This window comes from Leptinotarsa decemlineata, unplaced genomic scaffold (genome assembly GCF_025532065.1).
Source record: "Leptinotarsa decemlineata unplaced genomic scaffold, Ldec_3_MD MMD2_tig00000591_RagTag_RagTag, whole genome shotgun sequence".
NCBI classification, from domain to species: Eukaryota; Metazoa; Arthropoda; class Insecta; order Coleoptera; family Chrysomelidae; genus Leptinotarsa; species Leptinotarsa decemlineata.
Genome location: NW_027412552.1, coordinates 202,989 through 227,544, shown reverse-complemented (window position 1 = coordinate 227,544; position 24,556 = coordinate 202,989). Strand labels below are relative to the sequence as shown.

The 24,556-nt window shown below is 35.5% G+C and overlaps 1 protein-coding gene across 2 annotated transcripts; it reads left to right on the top strand.

The window, feature by feature from the left end:
• Positions 1 to 654: 654 nt before the first annotated feature.
• Positions 655 to 24,149, top strand: LOC111512040 (pickpocket protein 28). 2 transcript variants are annotated; one of them, XM_074174505.1, is made up of 10 exons: positions 655 to 793; positions 3,172 to 3,396; positions 4,131 to 4,373; positions 5,003 to 5,102; positions 5,360 to 5,511; positions 6,743 to 6,944; positions 9,045 to 9,315; positions 17,886 to 17,945; positions 20,479 to 20,668; positions 23,579 to 24,149. In XM_074174505.1, exons 2-10 carry the CDS (start codon positions 3,185 to 3,187, stop codon positions 23,835 to 23,837), a joined length of 1,689 nt encoding a protein of 562 aa, XP_074030606.1. In that variant the 5' UTR covers positions 655 to 793; positions 3,172 to 3,184; the 3' UTR covers positions 23,838 to 24,149. The 2 variants fall into 2 exon arrangements, with proteins under 2 accessions (XP_074030606.1, XP_074030607.1); XM_074174506.1 differs by having other exon boundaries at positions 3,162 to 3,396.
• The last annotated feature ends 407 nt before the right edge of the window (positions 24,150 to 24,556 follow it).

Below are 24,556 nucleotides of genomic sequence, written 5' to 3'. Positions count from 1 at the left end.
TTTATGCTATATAGATATCCCATACAGGTAAAACATTCAGGTGTACCATTCATGCAGGTATACCAATCTAAATTAATTTTACAATTTTGCCTTATCTATTATTTTACAATATATGTTTAACTGTTATAGCTGTATATAAAACAATTTTCAGATATATAAAAATTAATTTCACAATATTGCCTATCTGAAGATAGGCAAGATTGTGAAATTAGTTTAGGTTAAAGCAACTGTTTGTTATTAATCCATAGGAACTACAACTTTAACAGCCTGTTAACTATTGCAACTTTGAAGGATAACGAAAATTTAACCGACCTTATTGGTGTTACCGTTTCTCAGATAGCAATAGTGGTATCAGCTAAAAAAACGTTCAATATAGGTGAAATGAAATATATATTTGAAGCTTTTCAATAATTTCATTTCTTCACGAATAATTTCAATGTTACATTTCAACGGTACTTTTTCCACTAACCAATTTCCCTCCCATGGGACAGAATGCATAAAAATATTAATTAACATCTTCCCACGTCTGCCTGTTTTGACAATTTTACTAATTAATATTGAGTTAGTATGAAAAAAATATGTACTTAATCAATTTTATTCCCCCGATACAGGGAGTGGAGTGTTAACAAAGTAGTTTATTAAAATCCAACATATATTGTGAAAAAGATGGTTGATCGATAAGGGATCGCGTGCCTGAAAAAATGTCCCTTGTGAAAAAACACCTCCAGAAAACAAAAAACGCCCTTTCCTCATTCAGTCTTCGAGTTCTTCTCTATAAGCGAGTTGTCCTGAGGTGAGTCAAATAGAACTATTATCTAACAAGTGTCCCTCTCTCATTTCCATGTGTGTAGCAAATATTTTCGTTACCATAGATTTGTAATCGATGCAAATATTGATTTTATCAGATCGGAATGAATTTTCATTGATAATTAGTTCAGTTTTCCTCCAATGGAATTTTTGGTCGTGATTAGTTCATCATTGCATTCAGATATTTCATAACTTCAGCAGTGATATTTTTGACTACAAAAATATGACACTATTCTTCACGAATCAAGTTTAAGTCATTAGCAGATCTGAACCAGATTTGAGTTTTGATCATCATGAATACAAATTAGTTGGTGAAACAAGAAAGAAGTTACAGTTCAGAAGAACCAGTATTTTTGGGTAAAAAAGATTTTAGCTTTCTACTTTTCCGTGCTTATACAAAAAAATATGGAAATTTTATCAAGAAAGGAAGGAAGTAATCAATTTCAAAATTAACTTTAAACAAAGATGAGAAGATCATTCAAAGAAGTAGGTTAGGATAGGTTAGTTCTAAAGTGAGTGGGTCTATTCGACCTTCCACCGCAACCCGCCAAGGTTTATTGTGGCTCACATCTATTCACACTCGACCAAATAAACACAGCTTCTTAACGAAGCCGATTATTTTGTATAATGAGTAGTCTTTCAGGTCAGATGGTAAGAAAACAGCTCTGTCGAACTCTTAAAACCTGATTCGGTTCCCAGCGGGGCATACACAAAGTATGTGCTCTGCTGCGACACACACCGTTTTCCGACAGGCCGAGTCTCTGTATATTGAGCTTCAAATGACAGTGACCTGTAAGAAGGCCTCTTAGACATCGTAGTTCATCCCTACTGTAGTCCTACAACTGTTTAGTATCAATCTTCGAAGGGTGGATGAACGTTTTGGAGTGAGCCAATCCTGGAAGATTCTGCCAGAAGTCCATAAGTCTTCTTGACATCCAGGTGTTCAAATTTTATCTGCCAAAGCCTAAAGCGATGCCAATGACAGGTAGTGGTTCGATGAACCTGCTTGCAGCACCCTTTTTTGCAAGGGAGTCAGCAACCTCATTGCCTTCCAAACCAGTATGGCCAGGAATCCAATATCATGAATTTCCGCTTGAACTTCAGTCGCGTAGGTTCCTAGACAGGTGGAAGGTGTTTTTGATCTATCTGTAAACCAACAACTATCTGCTCCTAATATTTCCTTCTCCCGAAGGATCTAGCCCTCTCTACTAGTGAACACTACACTACCAACAGTCTGTTGCACTCTGCATCATATTGTTTCGTGCAATTGGCAATATGCAATGCAGTCCAATCGTGTGCAATGAAATCCTTATTTCCAGAAAAATGTGGAGATGAGATAGAACTAGAAGGATCACCATGGCCGCTGACGGTGTGATACTGATGGTACCACTAATGGCCAGACAAGCCTGTTTCTGTAAGCCAGAGAGCTTCGCCTGGGCTGTTTTCTGTAAAGCCTTCGGCCACCAGGCAATTGCACCATGAGTAATCATCGGTCTGACAATCATCACATAAATCCAATGGATTTGTTTGGGACTTAAACCCCCCGAGTTCTACTACAAATCCTCCGACATATCCATAGGGATAATCTGGCTTTGTGTAAATTTTTTTTTAAGTGAGCGTTCCAGGTGAATTTTTTATCGAGGACACTGCCAGGATAGTTCACTACCGTTCCAAATGGAATGACCTCGTCACTGAGGGAAAGTGGCGTTAGATCGTCCAATTTTCTCCTCTTGCTGAAGGGGATTATCACAGTTCTGTTGGGGTTGACAGATTTCTGCTTCCTCATTTCTGCTTCCTCAGACACCAACTGTGAACAACGTCCATCGTGCTTTGGAGGATATTACAGGCTACTCTTCCCGACGTCGACTTTGCCAAGATGACAAGGTCATCTGCATAAGCTTGCAGATCTACTTTTCTTCTGCCGAGGGCGTCAAGCAGACTAACCATCAGGAACGACCACAGAAGGGTAGACAGTACCTCACTCTGAGGGCAGCCTCTGGCGACCCTGAACCTGATGGCCTCGCCTTGAAGAGTCGTCTGTTCTGTTTACCAGCATGACATAGATACAGCCAGAGATGTATTACGAAATTTCATTAATGTTTCGTTTGAATTGCTGAGCGAAAGATTCAGAAAATTGACAAAATTGGAAAAAAAATTGAGGTGACAGTAGTTGCTTCAGATTTGGCGAAAAGGTATTACATTGGAAATTGAACAAAAAAAAAACCGATTTCTTGGACATTTTCGAAAAAATATCAAATTTGACAGGTTTAGAGTAGCACATGACAAAATAGAAGATGCTGTTGTCCAGTCTGTTGATGATTTATACATTAATGAATCAATAATATGTGCGATAGTATTTTCCAGATAATAATTCAAAATGAATGGTACTTTTGCTGAAGACTTGGATTCCAATACCAAAAATGGGATAGAAATGAAAGAAATGGAAAAGAGGAAAGACATTTTGAAACCTAGGAGAAAATATCCTGGCTTCAGGAAAAACTTCAAATATTACCTTCAAGAATTCACCGATTATACTGGAATACACGGATTCAAGTATATGGGTGAACAGGACCGATCCGTATTCGAAAGGTGAGTAATAATGAAGTAATAATGGATTCCAAAACGATTTTGAAATCTCACTTAGATGGAAAATAACTCCATAAAGATCAAAAGATAAATAGAAAAGTACCATTCCAATCACTCCCATATTGACTTCAATTTAAGAGCCACCGGTAGACAGCTGTTTCAGCATATTGGACATCGTTAGTACCGGGCAGGCGGTCCTCGATTGAAGACACAATGTGAATAACCAAAAAAAGTACTTGATAAAAATAACTGCGTAAATGCAAAAGTCGAAACACCTATTGGTGTGACATCCAAGTCAACTATTTATATTTTGATTTTCATAGATTTTATATCATTTCTAGAAACATGTGGATTCAATTTCCAATATCATTCACGTGACTTGCGAGAAAAACGTCAAATTAAAAATTTGGAAATGAAATTAATGATTTTTGGAATTAATATAACAGATATAATTTGTAAACTAGTATGAACCAGAAATAAAATTATTTGAAATAAGAAAATGTTCAAAAAAAGAAATTGTAAAAGTTTACTATAGTTACGAATGATAGATGATGCTTTGAGAAAATTGAGATATTAAGAAATAAGTAGATATGCAAAATCTGCGGGTAGATGAAAGGAAAATGTGGCTAAATTAAGACGTTGGCCTATCATAGATTCTAGTTATCTTGTACTATACTGTAAATAAATGAATATCTAAAATGTGCCCCCATTGGATTATTGCTTCAACCTCTTTCCAGATTGTGGTGGATTATCCTGTTCTGCATTTCCTTATACGTGTGTATCGATCAGATCTTCAAAACATGGATGAAGTGGGACGCTTCCCCAGTCTTAGTAAGCTTCGCTAGAAGCCCCACCCCTGTTTGGCAAATTCCTTTTCCGGCTATAACAATTTGTTCAGAAACGAAATCCAGACAGAGAAAGTACAATTTTACTGAAGCTTACAAACAGTTTGTGATGGGAAATAATATGACTGATGATGAGTAAGTATCTGAGTCATAACTATAGATTAGACACTACATTGTAATTTTTTATATATTCTGTTTAACGCAAATTGGTACTATTAGGTATTTAGAAGTGCCAAACAAAATTTGTAATCTAGTTTATTCATAAAATATCATAAAGACAGAATTATATGTCGTTACAGTACTCGTTTACATTATACTAGCGAGCTGTCCTGGCTACGTACGGGTGCAATGCTGATACTGAATATAAATTCACCCACCAAAAATTTAAGGGCATGAAGAAACGGTGACGAAAAGATAATTTTGCTTCATGGACTCGCCTTTTTCTCCCGCGGCTAGCGCCTCAGTTGAGATATTCAATTAAAAATCCTTTCTTATTGCACAGTTACGATATAAAACGAACCTATATACAAAATTTCAGCCTCCAGAAATATAGCGATATAGAGGAACACTAATTAAAAGATATTTTAAATATGTGAACGCGCCCCTTTTACCCCAATTTTCATTTCTAGGGGGACTCATTTTGATATGGAAATCATACCCGTAGCTTATTTAAATATCAGACTAGTACAGAGTACAGTTTTCAGATATTTCAGAAACAAAATGTCTTCAATGAAACGATAAATCGAAAAAAACTTATATTTCAGGCTGAAGAAGTTTTCTGATAGTTCTCTGATTTGTGACAATCATCTGTATACAAGAGGAGAAAAATATACCGAACTGGAAACAATCAAGTACCTTATGTCGGTAAGTTGAGCTACTATTCTGATAACTGATTCACCGAAATAATCGATTTTCCTTTGAATAACCCAATTATTGTGTCACACATAACTTTCAATTTTTCGAAGAAGCTAACACCCTCTTTCTAAGCTGAATCTCTTCGGTTTTTCTGAAATGCAAAACTAGGAAGTATGAGCCCAGAGCTTTGTGTGTGAAATTTTGTGTCAGAAGTGGGTTGTGTGGAAGACAGGCATGAATATATTGACCGATTTTAATTCTTTCAGATCGGTCCTCAATTTGAAGATGTATTTTTCACTTGTAAATGGACTTCTATGAATGAAAGCTGCTACAATATGTTTTACCCAATGTTAACGGAAGATGGCATGTGTTTCACTTTCAACATGCTGGATAGAAGTGAATTGTTCCGTAAAAAGGTGTAAGTGCCCCTTATTTAAAAAAAAAAAATTGGTGAAAATGTGAAATACAAGGTCTGTTGAGAAAATAAGGTAAATGTTTCAAATTTCGCGAGCTACGTATGAGAGGCATAAAAGTCAGGAGTGTTTTGCTTGTTGAAGAGATGGGATGAAATCAAAGGATGTAAACTTGCCAGGATCACCTTGGGCGACCCTGGGAAGCTGGCGCCAAAGAAATATCTGGCGATGACCAGGAAAAATCTACGCCTTCCAGTAGGATTTCTGACTGGCCACCCCCAGCTAAGGAAACACCTACATAATATGGGGCTAGTGGACACACCTCTATGCAGGATGTGTGAACAGGAAGATGAGACTGTCAGGCATGTCCTGTGCGAGTGCCCGGAGTTATTGTCAATAAGAGAGTGTGTGTTCGGCAAGTCTTGGCCTACACCTGCCGATATAAAGGAGATGTTTCCCAGCGACCTGTCCACCTTCCTGGAAAGAACAGGAGGGACGATGACCTAGGAGGACAACTCCTCGGGAGGATGTACAATGGGTCACATGTGGCCTAAGTGCGTGGGCTTACACTCACCCTCCCAACTCTACAGATACAGAGATATAGATGCCTCGGTCATCGTATTGACCAGATTTGACCCTCTGCGAATTTTTTCTGTTCCTAAGATTGGAGACCTATGAAAGGACGGCGTTTTGTGACAATTGAGCAGACATACCACAAAGTACATGCTTTGAGAATTGTAAAACGCTGGCACAAGTGTAAAATATCTAATGGGGACCACTTTGGAGTGGACAGAATAGAAAGTGATGAATACTGTACCAGTGTTTTTCAAGACGGTTTGAATTATGTGATTTATTCCACGTTCAATATAGGTACTGATGAAATTCATTATTCACAAATTGTAGAAATACATTCAAATTTCAGTAGATGAAACTGTTTCTGCATCTAGTGCTATTATATAAAGAAATATTTTTCTTACATATTCGTTTGAAAAAAAAATCTGTTTTTCGTTAATTGTACCTATTGTGAACTCCGCAGTCCCCAAAAGACGAAACTTGAGAAATTGAGGATTAACGAGGTCTTACTACTCATTATGCAGTTCCTAATCTCTCCTTCATATAATACATTTTGATTTGAACAATGATATGGAAATTTATGATTAGTATTCGGAATCAAGTTTAGACGAATAGAAGCTAATTTGCAACATTTCCTGTATTTCATCATATTATTCTTTCAAGGTTCATGGAGGGTGAATACATGCAGCATGGAAGGGAATCAGAAGGATGGACATTGGAAAATGGGTATCCCAAAGACGCTCCTATGGAAACTTTTCCTAGAAGAGCTCTATCTGCTGGTTCTTCTGCTGGTCTTAATTTAGTTCTAATGGCATGGCTACCAGATTTGGACTATGTTTGCAAGGGCCCGGTTCAAGGATTCAAGGTACTCTATGGGAAAATATTTCTTTTGATGTTCATGATTTAACCAATGAACATCGTGAAGTAATGGAAGAAAAACTCAAGGTAGTCATAGGGAATATTATATTTGATTGGTGGAAGGTGATAACAAAGTTATATTATGAAGAATATTGTTGAGTATTTGAGAGATTTGAGTGCAAAACCGAAGAGTATATTCCTTTGTTTTTTAAAGCTATAGAAACTTGAGAGAAAGAAAGACAAAAAGAAAATGAGGATTACTTGTATTTCTGAAAGGAATCTGGTCACATTTTTTGAAGACGTATTCAATAAATTAACAATTTGAGGTACAGCAGGTAATATCGTTTTCAAACAACTAGTTATTAGAAGATCGGCAATATAACTCGTGTGCTATTAAAAATATCGATATTATTTATTCATTTATTTTACTATGCACGGGTTTTTCCCATTTTTTCACGTTCTGAAAGCCATAACACATAGATTTTTAGAATTTCTAGAAACGAAACCCAATAGCTAAGAAGATTTACTGACTACGGAGTCAATATGGTGTCGCGAATTTCAAATACCCGTTCAACGCTGTTTTCAATTCGACGATCGGATTGAATAGGATTATTGGACCTAGAAAACTGAATACAATAGCATTCGTCAACATTGAGTGACATTCCATTATTTTGTGATCAAATGTTTAATGCGTTCAAATCAGATTGAAGGTTTTCACAGTCTATGTCGGAGTTGACCGGCATATAATTTTTGAGATCATCATCGAAGATAAGGCATTAACAGTAGTGAAAGTTGAGAGCTATATCATTAATAAAAATATTAAAGAGAAGTGGGCCCAGATGTGATCCCTGCAGGACACCAAATGTAACATGAATATCACTGGAAATGTGGTTTTTAATTTTTACCAACTGGTTTCTATCCGATGAATAACTTTTCAACCGAAATGTTACCCATGTTGGAAAACCTGTTTCTTGAAGTATATTAATCAGCACACCGTGGTTTACCCTATCAAAGGTTTACTGAAATCAGTGTGAATTCTATCAATTTGAAAACCTTTTTCTAGGGAGTTGGATTATATCCGACAGGCGTCAGTGAAGGAATCTTCACAGAAAATTTCCTGCATATGCAATTTGGCAATACAACTGAGAGAGTCGATCTTTTGGAACAGGCAAACTTGCAGACCGGTTTCGGGCTCATTAGCCACTCATCAATGTAAGATGCTGGCCATCATCCACCAATGATATTCGATAATTGAAAATCGGAATTCTTTCAGATTATTTCATTCCTCTTCCTAAAATGGAGCGAACAACAAAATGTCACTCCATCTAGTGGACGAGGTACCAACCAACTGCATATCCGTAATTTGCCCGATTCCTCTGAATAAGGAGAAAAAACTTTCTTATTAGTCAGTGAGCTATGCTTGAAAACTGGTAGTAAACAAATCTAAAGAAATTAACTTTAAACGTTCAAGCCAGTCTCGAAAATACCTACACAGAAGGTTGAATGGACTGACGCCTGTCAGAAAACAACTGCTCCACTGGCTAATACCACGAAGGGTGTTGGATTATATCCGACATGCGTCAGTTTCACAGTTTTTTATTCCTTGTCTTGAGCTGGAGCGAACATCAAAAATGTCACTCCATCTAGTGGACTAGGTACTAACCAATTGCATATCCGTATCTCGTCTGTGAAAAGCCAAGTTCTTGTGAGCGACGCGAAATAGACTGCCTCTGATTCTTCTGCACACCTCATAGACAGCGGAGATGTTTCTGGCAGATCTTGTGTTTCGTCGTCAACGTATGGGTGTTGTTAGATCATTTACTGAACCAGTGGACTCAAATTTATCCACCAGATTGTTTGAATAATTCAATTATTTGCAGGTGTTGTTGAATGATATATTCATCCATGTTGATTCGGCAAAACAAACTGAATATATGCAACTTATTAGCTCCATAGTGGCCGTTATCAGTTGTCAAAGTTCAGAATTCCCTGTTGGGAGACCCCTTATAATTGGTTTAATCTGTCACATAACTGATTCTTATATCATAAATAGATGAATCAGCCTCACCAAACCAAAACTGTACTTCTAGTGTAGCTGGTTTTCTAGATACTACTCCATCATCCTGCTGAGATACCAAGAGTAGGAACCCAGTACTTCCGCGCTTCCTTGAACCAAGAAGTAGTGGTATCTGTGAAACCCGACATGATGACGACTTCACCCGGACTGAGAGACTACGAAGCTCACAGGAGGCAGTGCTTTTTCCCAACTGAGAGATATTTGGCCTTCTACAGGAGCTACACTCAACAAAACTGTCAAGTAGAATGTTTGACGAACATCACTTTGGCTAGATGCGGCTGTGTGGCTTATCATATGCCACGTGAGTATATTAGCACCTATATTATCGAAAAGTAGACAGACAGACAAATATACTTTCACTTTTTAAAATCATATATTAAGTTCTTATTGACAGAGTACAAGATATTTGAAATCTATAACAGTCGAAGTGAATATAACTATTACAAGTAGGGACTCACGGATTGACTTGATTAGAGTTGAAATCATGTCAATTATCAACGTCAAGTCGAGTCCAGTAGTTACTTCGTCAAGTTAATGAAAATTCAATTTTATAAGGAATGTTTGGAGTACAAACTGTATACGAAAGAGTGTTTTTCGTAACAACCGACAGTATCAACTGGTGAGTAGTTTCTCGAAAGTATTTTTTCTTTCGTGTTATTCATTGTTTACATAAAAGTACCTAGTTGTGTCGAGGAGGCTATTTATTCCAGTTTGTATCTGAAACTGACTTCTAAGCGTGATTCGCACATGAATACTCGTGATGCACTGTTTGGAACCGTTGGTGTAGTAATGAATATCACTAGAGTTTTTTTCCCAACACAAAACCGTTATTTTAACACCTCGACACGTGTTTCGATCACCAAGTAATCATCTTCAAGAGGAAGATCTTCCTCTTGAAGAGGTTAGGTGGGAAAAAACCCCACTAAAACATGAATAGTTCATTTTGAATGAATGAATGATTTCCTTTCTTTTTTCCTTTGTGAGTTTCTCACAGTTTTTGTATAGAGGTGAAGGAGGAGAAAGGCAAAACCTTCCTTTCCCAGAGATATTATTTATTTTGAGATATGACGGAAAGAATTCGAGTTTGAGCTGCTACCTAAAGCAAATAGCGCACCACCCACCCCAACTTCTAATCATATATTAGATCACAGAAAACATAACGCAGAAAACGTAGAAAAGCCAGAAATTTTGGAAAATTTTGAAGACGCGGAGACAGTTGGAGAGAAGAGAAAAGCTAAGGATCAAACGGATGTTGACAGAAAACCAATAACACCCACAATAAAAAATAGTGACTCCGACACCTCTCGATTACTCGCACAGACCAAGAATCTATCCAAAATATCAGGACGTCCTACCAGAAACAATTCAACTTCGAAAAATAAATAGTGTAGAAAGACTAATCTTACATATAATATCTTAGTTTAAGATTCTAGTATTATTATTCCTGTTATAAATATATTAACTAATTTCAAAATAAGCTCCTGAATTAATATTCAATGAAATGGATCCATACATTAATGATTTTACTGTTGAAAAATATGAAACGTTTGATTTGGATACAACCGAAGAGGCAAAACAAGTATTAAAAATAAATAATTCAACTGCTAATTTTAAAATTGTGAATACCAATATACGTAGCCTTGGTTGCAATTTGAATGAATTCATAGTGTTCATAGAAAGCTTGGATAGTAACATCGACTGTATAGTTTTGACAGAAACAAGACAAATAGCTGATATAAGTGTTTATAATATTGCTGGGTATAAAACATTGTATAATTATGGCAATTACAACCAAAACGATGGAGTAGTAGTATTTATTAGATCAGAACAATATGTCGCTCATCAACTTATACAACTGAATAAAAGTAACCTCCTTAGCCTCAAAGTTAACTGTGAAAATAAAGTATTTTTAATCAATTCATTTTATAGATCTCCTGCCAGTGAATTAGATACATTTATTGAAGAATTGAACGACATATTAGCAAATAATAAGGAGACATGTGATTATAAAGTGTTCCTAGGCGATATCAACATAGACATATTAGAAGAATCAAAAGAAGCTAAAAGCTATCTGGATACCTTGAGTGAATATGGTTATCAGTCAATGATTAATACCCCCACCAGAGTGCAAAATAACTCTCGTACTTGTCTGGACCATATATTTATACACACAAAATATAATATCAATGATACGATACTACCTATTACAATATCTACATCTATAACTGACCACTACACCACTGTGTTACAGATCGTTCTGAATACTTTTAAAAAACCAATGGGAAACCATCATGATAGAAACTTTATCAAATATATCGATAACAAAAAATTCATTGAAAATGTTGAAAACACTAAGTGGAATGACGTACTTTTGGAAGATGACATCGAAACTAAAACTAATAAATTAATCACTATGATACAGGAGGTAATAACAAAGTCAACAATATATGTAAGAATAAAACATAACGAGAGAAAAAGAAAAAAATGGATCACTCCCTCACTGGTGAAACAGGTAAATAAGAAAAATAATCTGTATGTGGAAACCAGAAAAAACCCTAATAATGAAATATTAAGGAATGCATATGTAAACTGTAAAAGAGAAACGAAAACATTGATAAAAAATGCTCAACGAGATTATTATAATAAGAAAGTTCAGAAAGAAAGAGATTCGTCAAGAAAACTGTGGAAGTTAGTTAATGAGGTTGTTGCTAGAAATGAAGGAGACAAAATATGTAATATAAAAGACGATAATGAATTAATCAGTGATGGAGAACATATGGCGAATATATTCAATAACTACTTCATTAATGTAGGGAAACAACTAGCTGATAGGATAAATAAACCAAGTACCTATGCAGAACAACGAACAGTGAGTTGTCAATCGATATTTCTGTATCCAGCAACTGAAACAGAAATAAAAAATATTATAGGTCAGGAATTGAAAGCTGATAAAGCCCCCGGATTTGATGGGATAACTTCTGAAACGCTGGAAAAAATAGTCCATTATATAAGTTACCCTCTAACAGCGATAATAAATAGTGTACTAGAAACAGGACATTTTCCAACCGCCTTCAAAAATAGCATTGTTACACCTGTTTTCAAGACTGGAGATAAACATACTGTAGCGAACTACAGACCGATATCCTTGATATCAAGTCTAGCTAAAGTTCTAGAAAAAGTAATAAAGGTCAGAGTCAATACATTCCTTGAAAAAAATAAATTACTCTCTAACTCTCAATTCGGATTTAGGGAACATAAATCTACTCAAGATGCGATACACTCCTTAACAAACACTATTTACAATAGCCTAGATAAAGGAGAACCAGTAATAGGTATTTTTCTAGACTTGGCGAAGGCATTCGACACCGTTGATCATTCAATACTTTTAGAAGTACTAGAAGATATGGGAATTAGAGGTACAGCACATTGTTTATTCAAAAGTTATCTAGAAAATCGAAAACAGCAAGTTAAAATTAAAAATAAATTGAGCAAAACACAAAAAATAACATGTGGTGTGCCTCAGGGAACGGTGTTGGGTCCTTTGCTATTCACTATTTATTTAAATAATCTATTTTTACTTGAAAAAGATGGCCAAATAACCAGTTTTGCCGATGATACGGTTGTAATATATAAAGACACGAACTGGTATGACTTGAAATTGAAAATTGAAAATGATTTCACAAAAATAAAATCTTGGTTAGATAATAGGCTTTTATCAATCAATTTCAAAAAAACATTTTATCTACCATTTAGCAATTTTGAAACTTCCCTCCCAAACTACAACATTACCATACAAAATTCATTTGTTATACGACCCACAAATAAAATAAAATATTTAGGAATTATGTTGGATTGTTGTTTTAAATGGAATATCCACATTGACTATCTGATACAAAAACTGAGATGCATACTGTACAGATATAAGAAAATAGTAGAATATTTGAATTCAAGAGAAAAAATCATAGTGTATCAGAGTCTTGTGGAATCACATTTGAAATATGGGATTATAGGTTGGGGCGGTGTTTCAAAAACATATTGTAATACGTTACAAGTGTCCCAAAATAAATTTTTAAGAATCCTGTTGAACAAACATCGAATGTACCCCACAGAATTACTATTTTCTGAAACAAATCTTCTTGACATTCGACAGCTGTTTTATATGCAGGTCAACATATGGCAATACGCAAACAGATTCAAATTACAACGTATCATTCATACTTATGAAACAAGAAATAAGGATAGATGTGTTGCACCTACTATGAAAAGAAATATCGGACAAAGGAGTTATTCATACCTGGGAGTGAAATTTTATAACAACCTACCGGAATATGTCAGAAGTGAAAATAATATAAGAAAATTCAAAAGGAGCCTCATAGCTCATATCAGAAGTAGATCCAGGAGAGAGATTCGTGAGTTGATTGAAATACAATAATGATAATGATAATAATCATAAATATAGCTACACATCGCTGAGTGATTGTCAAGATAATACTGGCAAACCATAATTGAATGATGCTGTCTTGTTTCTACAATTCTAATTTTACCTTTTATTCTTCTTGTTTTTTTATACAAATCTCTTAATTTTCATTATTGTTTTTATATACTTATATACAACCTATGTGATAGAATATTGTGTTTAGTGTACTAAATTAATTATTGTAAAAGATGTAAATATGTGTTGCGTTACCACGTACAAGTTGTTGAAGCTCTCAACAACTTCTGTTGGTTCATTGTAATGTTTATTATTTTTAACGTGTATTACTTTAGTATGTTCATTTACTATCAATAAACAACATTCATTCATTCATTCATGAGGAAATTACTTTTCATGGCTTCGGCAAGTACGTTCAAGGTAGAATCAGAAAGATGATTTAACATATCTATAGAAATTCCATCTAGACCCGCTGAGTTCTCAACTGTCAAAAAAACATGACATTTCTGCATCTCTATTGATGCGTGAAAAAAAGTATTTCACCTTTACTTTTTAAAGGATTAATTTTTAACACAGTCAATTATTAATTGACTATTCATCCTGAAACAATTTCATTCATTGGAAAAATAATTGATAGTGTAGTTTGAAAAATTACTTCCTACAAAATTTTCCGATGGTATGCCACGTTGCTGCTGATCAGAAATCTATATATATATATATATATATATATATATATATATATATTTAAAAAAGTGGTGTTAGTTACACCAATTATAACTCAAGAACGGATGAACCAATTTGGCTGAAAATTGGTGGAGAGGTAGCTTAGAACAAGGAGAGGGACATAGAAAACCGTGAATTCACCAAGAAGCCACTATGAAACGTTATATAGCAAAAACGCATCTGACATGGAATAACAAAGGAAGGTGGGGTAACCAATGCCATTGCGACAAATCAGAGTCTTCGTGAATTTCTCCAAGCCGACAAGCTACGAAAACCGGGAATCTTCTTGATTCAGATCTTATTTGATGAATAATAACCATTGAGTCAGTCCAGAAGTAAACTTTATCAATTTCATATTCCAGTTCCTTCCTTATAGATTTTGCCATTCTACATGCAAGCACTGCTCCTTGTAACTGCAATTTCGGGATGGTTTGTTGATTCACTGGAGCAACTTTGAATTTTGCTGCTAGAAATGAAATGTGGACTTCGTCATTTTCAACCATCCTCAAAAAGGCGACTGCTGCATATGCCTTATCACTTGCATCGGAAAATAAAGGCAAATCAACTTTGTTGATTAACGTAGAATTAGGAAAGTAATATCTATTGATAGTGACAGGAGTATAATGTTTCAATTGCCAGGTGTAGAAAAGTTTTCCTTTTATAGCTTGATCCCAGTCAATATGACTTCTCCATATATTCTGAATCAGAATTCTAGCATTTATCATGAGAGGAGCAAGAAAACCAAGTGGGTCAAATACTGACATAACCGTGCGCAGTACTTCCTTTTTTGTTGGTACTTTCTCTCCATGGCAGATTTCATCAGGGATTTTTTTCAGGTTCAATATAAATACAAAATCGTCAGTGGTAGGAGACCAGAATATGCCCAGAATTCTTTCTAACATTTTTGAGTCCAGTTTCACATCTACTTGAGAATTAGCACGCAGGTTCTTTGGAATCGACTGCATTACTTCATTTGAATTACTTATCCACTTCACCATATCAAAATTTGCCTCTTTATTAACAACAATAACGTTTCGAATTCTATCGATAGCTTCATCTATCGTATGACAAGAGTCCAAGTAATCGTCGACGTAATGTTGTTTCTCCATTGCACGGACAATCCCTGGATATTTATCTAAAAAACACGCTGCATTTTTGTTTTTTACAAACTGTTCTGCAGAAGGGGACGATATTGCACCAAAAATCATCGCCTTCATTTCGTAAACATCTAGACTTTGGTTTCTCTCCATACTTCGCCATACTTCGATAATTGAAACTCTATGAAACATATCTCTGATATCACCTCCAAAAGCAATTCTTCCCTGTCTCAATCGCCACAAGACAGATACCAAAGATGGAACGTAGTCAGGACCTTGGTAAAGGAAATCGTTAAGACTCACACCTTGAGATTTTGCCGCAGCGTCAAAAACCAGGCGAATCTTTCCAGGTTTGTTGATATTCGTAACCCCAAAGTGTGGAAGATACCAGTTGTTTTCATTATTCTGAACTTCAGATGGATGTAATTTCCTGGCATATCCTTTTTGAAGATACTCAGTAATCTTTGCAGTATACCTTCAGCAAATTTGGCATCCTTGTCCATTTTTCATTCCATACAATACAAACGATTCAGGGCATTAGTTTTACTAGGCGGTAGAGTAAGGTTGTCACGTTTCCATAAGTGCCCTATTTCATAATGATTACCGACTTTCTTCAGAGTTCTTTCCATGATCTCCACTAAATGAGAGGTAAACGTAATTTTGTCGATGGTTATTGAAGGCAATTGATGATGGAAATGGTGGTTTATATTTCCTGGATGGCCCTGGTGGAACTGGTAAGACATTCCTGATGTCATTAGTTTTAGATACTGTTCCAACATTGCGCTTGCAGTTGCTTCTTCTGGAATAGCAGCCACATTGTTAGAAGGATGCCGTCCGGTTCATTCAGCATTAAAATTGCCGGTAAATCTTCAAACTGTTGAAGAACCAACAAGTGATATTTCAAAAAACTCCGCAATGGCCAACGTTTATTCAGCATCGAAAATTATCATATGGGACGAATGTAGCATGGCGCACAAACGTGTATTAGAGGTATTTAACTGAACATTGAAAGATCTACGCAATGACACGAGATGTTTTGGAGGTGCAATGATTTTACTGTCTGGCGATTTCCGCCAAACACGGCTGCCGACGAAATAAACGCTTGCCTCAAACCATCGAATCTATGGCGCTATGTGAAGAAAGTTCAGCTAACAACAAACATGAGAGTTGCATTGCTTAATGATACATCTGCTGAAGATTTCTTTAAGCAATTACTGACTATCGGTAATGGTCGAGTACTGGTCGACGAATCGAGTGGATTGATTTCATTTCCTCAGAATGTCTGTAACTTTGTCTCATCGAAAGATGAACTTATCAGCGAAGTATACCTAAACATAATTACTTACTACAAAAATAATGAATGGTTGAGTGAGCGAGCAATTTTAGCGGCTAAGAATAAAGATGTAGATGATCTAAACTACATAATTCAGAATGATATCATTGGAACAATGCATTCATTCAAATCAATTGACTATGTAACAAATGAAGATGAAGCTACCAACTATCCAACTGAGTTTCTAAACTCCTTGGATGTGCCTGGCTTACCACCGCACAATTTATGCCTGAAGGTTGGCTCCATAGTAATCATACTTCGAAACATAAACGCACCAAAACTTTACAACGGTACACGTTTGCTGGTAAGTAAATTTATGAACAAAGTGATTCACGCGATGATACTCAAAGGAAAATTCGAAGGTGATATGCCGTTTGAGTTTAAAAGACTTCAATTTCCAATTCGTCTTGCATTCGCCATGACCATTAACAAATCACAAAGCCAATCCTTGAAAGTTTGTAGTCTGAATCTGGAAAATCAATGTTTTTCACATGGTCATCTATATGTGGCATGTTCATGGGTCGGAACACCATCTGTGTTGTTTATACTTGCGCCTGATAATAAAACAAAAAATGTCGTGTATCACAACTTGCTTAACTAAAGAGTGCAACCTAGCAAAGAATAATTGGAATACTTGATAAATGAAAAAATCAAATTATTCAAATAAAAAATGTGCTTTTTCATTGCTTTTAAGGCGGAACGAAGTTCGCAGGGTCAGCTAGTGTTGGATACTTTTTGAAGAGTTGATTTCACAATTTTGTTAGATATTTTAATTTGTTCGAAGAAGTTGGACAATTCAATATTTTGTTAGAAATCTCAATTTTGTTATTCAAACTATCTTCCACCGTGACGTTTTATGGATGTAATGTTGCCCCCTGCATTGGCCAGAACAGTTACAGAGCTTCTGAAACATGTCACCGTTCCATGAGAAGCTCAGCTTTGCAATATAGCACTGTTGGAACCGTTCTTTATCTTGGATAAGTGAGGTTATAGTTTTCTATGAATCCTGTAGATGTCGTCTTCGTAAGTGGAGAAGTTTATGTTCCTTACAAATTGATAAACAACAAAATCTGTAAGCCACTTCATTCGAAAATTCGATCCGACTCACGTCACATGGAACAAACTTAAACTGACTCATTGTTTTTCTGAAAAGTATAGAATTTAAGAAGATACTCTTTGGGTTGATATTGACAAGGACCGAATGTTCATTCTCCACAACTTAGAGAGAGTAGTTTTCATTTCGTTACACCTCCTGTCTGTTGTTGATTCATATAGTTTTTTTTCAGATGAGAATACAACCCGAATTTGTGGATCCGGAAGTCAGGAATGTATGTTTGAAGCAAAACGTAAGTATTTTGATATCGAATATATTTCAATTGTACATCACACCTCGTGTTTGCCTTGACTGTTTCAATATATACAGCAAAAATGAAAAACACGTCAACTTTAATAGAAAGGGGGGTACCTGTTGACATTATCACATTTGATATTACTTCCCCTATCGCATGTCATCAATTTTTTTAAACGGGTCACCCTATATTGTTTCGCATTATCAGATGCTTCATGATGAGCAGATTTCAACCGCTTATAAAAATCTGATGACTGGACAATGAGAAGAAAAACTTCTTTTTAGTAAATGTTCAAAAACGTTTTCATCAACTTCCTTTCAATGATACGAGCTTCCATATTCGCCTTCATATGGTTGAGAAGCTCGGGACTTTCTCTGCAATGCCTCATGATATTCTCTCTCAAATCTTCTTAGGTTGTTGATTTTATCTCAGACACTTTAGACCCCATAGAAATAAATTTACACAAGTGAAATCCGGAGACCTTGGTGGCCATTCTGTAGGACCTCTCCTGCCAATCCAGTGACCAGGAAAATGATCATCTAAATATTGTCGCACTGGAGCTGCATAATGAGGATGTGAATCATCCTGCTGAGAAACTATTTCGTTTTCAAAATTACCCTATTGATGTATTCGATATGATATTATTCGATTCTCCAACACGTTCAAATATGTATCACTAGTCAAATTATCATCGATAAAAAAAGGTCCTATGATGTGGTCACCTGAAATTCCTGCCCAAACATTCAGTTCTTGAGGTCGTTGGGTATGAACTTATAATAATAATAAATGGTCTTTATTTTACGTGGCGGAGTTTAGCAAACCGCTATTCTTCCACTCAACCACGTTTGAAAAAAAAGAAACATTACAAAAAATAAATGGCAACTTCAGGACAATAGTAAGATTAAATTCAAATGTTTATGTTTGGATCACTGTTGGCGGAGCAATTTTTTAAGTTTACTGTTGAATAGCGGTAGTGATGAATTTTTCAAAGATTCACTGAATGAATTATACATTGTTACAGCATGATACGTGAAGAATCGTTATGATTCGGAATGTCAAAATTATTGTTAAATCTAAGGTTTTTTGAGTGTATCTGATGTCTGGGAAGGAGTTTATTTACCGAATAGGTGGGTTGTTGTGTTTTTATCAGTTTATGAATGAAACAAGCGAAATGCATTTTTCTTCTGTTTTGCATTTTTAACCAATTAAGTTGATTGATGAAAGGAGTCACATTATCTCTGTAATTCAAGCTGAATATTGACGGTATAAATGAGGATTCGTATCACTCCAATATCGACAATTTTATTTATTCACCTCTCCATTCAAACTAAACAAAAATTCATTGGAGAAAACAAATTTTACACAAGAAATTCTGATGGCAGTTGATCCGTTCAGTGAGACTTCCACAAAACTTGATACGTCTATCGAAATCATCTTCGTTCAATTCATGAGCTAGTCTAATCTTATATTGATAAAATTTGTACTTAAGAAGGATCCTGAAAACATTTGTACAACTGATTCCTGATTCTCAAGATAACTTAGCAAGATATTGCATATATGATGGCAGGTTCATCTGAACAGAATGTAGATTCTGTAAAATTATACAAAAAGTCTGATGAGCTGAGACCGAGAGATTCAGCAGGTCACTTCACTGTTTTTCCCCTTCCTATCCATCGATCTGCAAGAACTGGTGCATGTAAAAAACCCTAATAGATACATCTACATCTTGGGAATTATGTACTCATAATTGAGTTTTGCAATACCAACGCATTCATCTACCATTTGTGTTTGTTGCATATGATATTCTTGTATCTAGTATGGATTTTCAAAAGATCAATAATGACTGTTTGCCTATTGATATGTAATAATGAATTTATACTTTTAGAATGCACTGTATATGGCAAATACCAAAAATAATACTCATATACCAGACGGCCTGAAATGAGTTCAAAATACAACTTGAAAAATGCCACTTGAAAACATATTTGATAATATTGATGAGTATTTTGCTACGATTTAATGGTTCGCCACCATTTCTCAATCTTTGTTTGGATAGTACATTCACAGAGTCACAGTCATTGATTCATCTATGGCTTTTTCGTAAAGTAATTTGCAACCCCTTGGTTTATATAGCTTCCATTTTTCAAACATATGTCTCCATTAAACTTTCATTTATTATAATTAGGTACTATCATCCTATTCTAGGCAGCAACAAGTTGGAGATGTTCTCAATTAGATAAATTAATGATTGAAATTGTAGGGAAATAGGTAGATTGTGAAAAAAATATAAGAGTACAATATCACTCCTAGAAGAATAGGCAAATATTTGGCAAGCATTTTTCGAATTCGTTTTCTTCTATCGCTTAACGAATCATATACTAATAAGCTGAGAAGAGGTGCAAAATTAAAATTCAGTGTATATAAAAGTTTTTTGTAGATGCTAGGTGTTCTTTTGATGTGGGGTTTATTTTTTCGATGGCCTGTTTGATAGGAATACATCTCTAATAATGAAACTTTCCAAATTTTCTAGAAGAACTCTTGATAAGAGAAGTAGAATATGGCATATCCAACTATGAATCTGAAAGAAGCAGTTCCTCCCCTGATTGCGATTGCCTTCCCGCATGCACTTCACTGACATACAACGCAGAATATTCCCAGGGACATTATGAATGGGAAAAATTGTTCCAGGCATTCAGAGTGAATTTCAGTGAATTTCCTGGGTGAGTAAAAAACAGACTAGTTTTATAATGCAAATTGAATTTTTGAGTGCTGGTGAAGTTTCTCATCTTGGATAGGCAATGTTTGTTTCCCGTCGATTTCATAGATGACATCATATTCAAGCTTCTCGGTGCATTCTTGATTCAGCCTATCACCACTGATAGAACATTTGGCAAGTTTAGGTGCTGGATCGTGGATATTTTGTTTTTGGAATCTGACTCTATAACCGTTTTGAACGTTAATTGATGTGGGTGTTTTCCAGATCTTTGAAAAGTCTCTCTTGTTTGTCTTAGACTCAATAAAATATTCGTCTAAGCAACGTAATTCTCCTCTGCAAAAACTTGGCATTCATTCACAATTTTCTTTTGCAGCATTTTGGTATTCATTCACAATTTGCAAATGAGGCAGTTGAGAATCACTTAGAAGTTGATATAAAATACAGATCTTTCAAAAGTCTTTGACAAAGTGGATGCTTTTGTTCTCTTTATATAAAATGTATGAATCAGACCCTGTTGGTTCCGATTCAAAAATTTTTGCACTGTTCAAATCCTACCTCTCATTAGTTGTGGAATACACATTGATTCAGATGTCATTCATAGGTTTACTATACAATTAAAGAAGAAACATTTCACTCACATGAAAGACTCGATGGCGGACATCGATGTTTCGGAATGGGACACCTGTCTTTTATGAATATATTGAGGCTTTATCTAGCAGTAATATCCAGATTTGTGCTGTTTTCAATGTTCCTACGAAAGTAGCTAGTTCAAGAGGGCTCTTTTTCTCCCAGTTTGTGTCTGAAAGTCACAAATGATTTGCGTGAAAGTCACAAAGAAGTGACTTTCACGCAAATCATTTGAAGGGTCCAGGAAAAAACCGGCATCAGTCCATTTTCATGCAAAAGTGAGCGTACAGTTTATTTTTATGGGGTATTGTAGTACCTATCAGATGATGAAATCTTTAAATGGTTAAAGTAGCTCAGGTCCTCAAAACAACAGAAACAAAATTGCCTATACCTGGGAAGGGTGGCATTAGTCCGCGACCTTGTATGGAAAAACGGCATCAGTCCTTGCCGGATGGAGTTCAGTTTGTATTAAGGCTTTTTTGTCTTTACATGGCATTACAGGTTGTCGAGCTAGATACGTCAGGGAGTCTTTACTGTTAACTGGGAAATCATCCATCGACATGCGTGGAAAACACAATACACGGCCTAACAAACTTTCAGAAGGCTTAAAAGAGAGCAAATCACATTGTTCCATGACACACTCGAAAAAAAGGTATCTGTCTGAAGACCTGAATATCATCAAATTGCACAAAATGTATTCTGATCGTAACGCTGATAATAACCTTTCCTACGAAAGTTTCAGAGAAATTTTTGAAAGTAACTTCAATATTTCATTTGGGTATCCACGCAAAGACACATGCAGCACGTGTGATTCCTTTAAAGCCGACATATCTTCACTTACTCTAACACTGTCCTAAGTCCATCTTGGATGATAACACCAGGAAAATGGCAAGCGATGATTTGGAGAAAAAAATGCGTGAAAAAGAGCTACATCTAACAAAAAGTTAGAAATTTCACAGTCGTAAGAGAAATCACCGCAAACGTGTTTCAAAGTCGATCAGTATGGAAAGTATCGCCATGGATTTACAAAAAAACTTACCATGTCCAAATATTACCACCAATGTTGTTTACTATAAACGTCAACTGACTTTCATAAGTTTCAACGTTCATATTCTGTCAAATACAAGATCTGTATTTTACACCCATGATGAAACTGTTGCTAAGAAAGGAGCTGACGACGTTTGCTCTTTGCTGTGTCACTTCTTTTATGATATCCTGCCCATGGAGGTGAAAAAACTGTCAATATTTTGTGATTCCTGCGCAGGACAAAATAAAAACTTCACTGTAATTCGGTGCTTCGGTACTTGGTCATTAAAAAGAACCGTTTTGATACTGTGAAACTAATATTCCCGATCAGGGGGCATTCATACCTCGATACCTCGAATGTGATCGAGACATGAGCCTCGTGAATCAAAAAGCATACACTGAGGTACCAGATGACTGGAGAGAAGAATTAAGAAATTGCCGGGTAAAACCTACACCATTCGAAGTGATTGACTGTGGCAAAAAGTTTGTATTTCAAAACTGGAGTTTATTTTTATCGCCGCTTTATCTAAAGAAGTGCCCCTTCCCGACTCGGCCTATCAGGATGCTGGAGTTTTGAAACGAGAATTCCCGCTTGGTGTTCCACAGAACCACATATTGTGGTCTTTATGCTAGTTCTAAATTTAACCGAAAACTACTCACAAAGAACCAAAGAAATAAAAATAATCAGAGAAATGAAGAGGAAGTGTTGGCAAAACTTTATCAGTGCCCAATTCCCGTCAAAAAACTCAAATGGAAGGATTTGCAAGATCTGACTGAATTCTTTCAGAGAGCAGAAGCCAGAGTGTTTTATCAACAATTAACATTTGCCGAATAACCTGAAGAGAGCGATGACGAATTTGTGGATGACCCGCACCAATAGACACCTGATACAGGTTAAAAGTGGCATGTGTCCATGTCTAAATATTATTTTTTTATTGTTACGTCATAAGTTCTGAATAAATGTTGATTTTGTTCATATTTTTGAATAAAAAACATGTTATTTACTGAAAAATATTGTTTGTGACTTATTTTCTTTCCATTTTGGTTTCTTACTAGTAATTGAACGTATATTTTCCATTTCCTTGGAATCCGTCCGAATGGACTATTGTCGTTCTTTCCCTGTACCCTTCATTTGCTTTCTTCCTTCCTGAAAAATTTTCACATTATTTTGTATAGAAATGTAGAAGTTAAATTTCTTCAAGTGCTGGTATTTACATAATGATATTGTATGAAATAATGCGTTTGCATAAAACTTTTTCAGAGTTCAGATGACCAGACTGACGATATTCTTCAAAGAGCAACAGTTCATAACTTCAGAGAGAAACGAATTGTACGGCCAGACCGACTTTCTTGCTAACTGTGGAGGTATTTTGGGATTATTCACAGGATTCTCGGTATTGTCGATCATCGAGATCATTTACTTTCTGTCACTGAGGTTGATGTGCAACGTCAACAGACATGGAAGACGATATTGGTCGGGATCTGCCAAACTTTTGAAAGATGCTAAAGTGAATGATTAGGTCCTGTAGAATTCTATGTAATAATTGTAATTTGTAGTGCAAATACTGTTGATCAAAATGCACAACAAAGTAATCACAGGAATAATAAAGACTCTCATTTTGGTAACGTAACATTATTTTCATAACGATACAGAAATATATAGAAACCATAAAAATATTAAAGGAATAATCCAAATTTCAATGCTTTCGATGTTGGGGTTGGATTTGTATTATTTCCATCACGTTTGTTGTCGTTGTCCGATGTTTATAGAAATAATATACTGTAGATTTTCCTGTATCTAGAAATAAATATACTCTTTAGATTTAATCGACTATTCAGAATTTGATTCATTACTATAAGTTTTCCAATAATTTATGTGTTGAATTTTTACAGATTAAGAAGAAATTGAGTTGATTTTTCATTCCAGTGTTCAACATTTTATACCTAATTCATAAACTGGGGAGTGCTTATGTTGGATTTAGAACAATTCATAGGTTTTTTTGGATCAATGAGACCAAAGTATTTCACGTTTTTCCTTGTATACACTAAACCAATTCTAAATTGTGTAAAAGCATGTTGTGCAATAATATGTGGAAAATAGTGTTTTTCGATTTTTCTTTATTTCTAGAAGTGGCTATTTCTAACATATTTTCATTGAACGAATATAGAACACATGCTACATTGTGTATATTTTGTAAGGTGAAAATGGTCAAATTGAAGGTGTTACTCTCAATAAAAC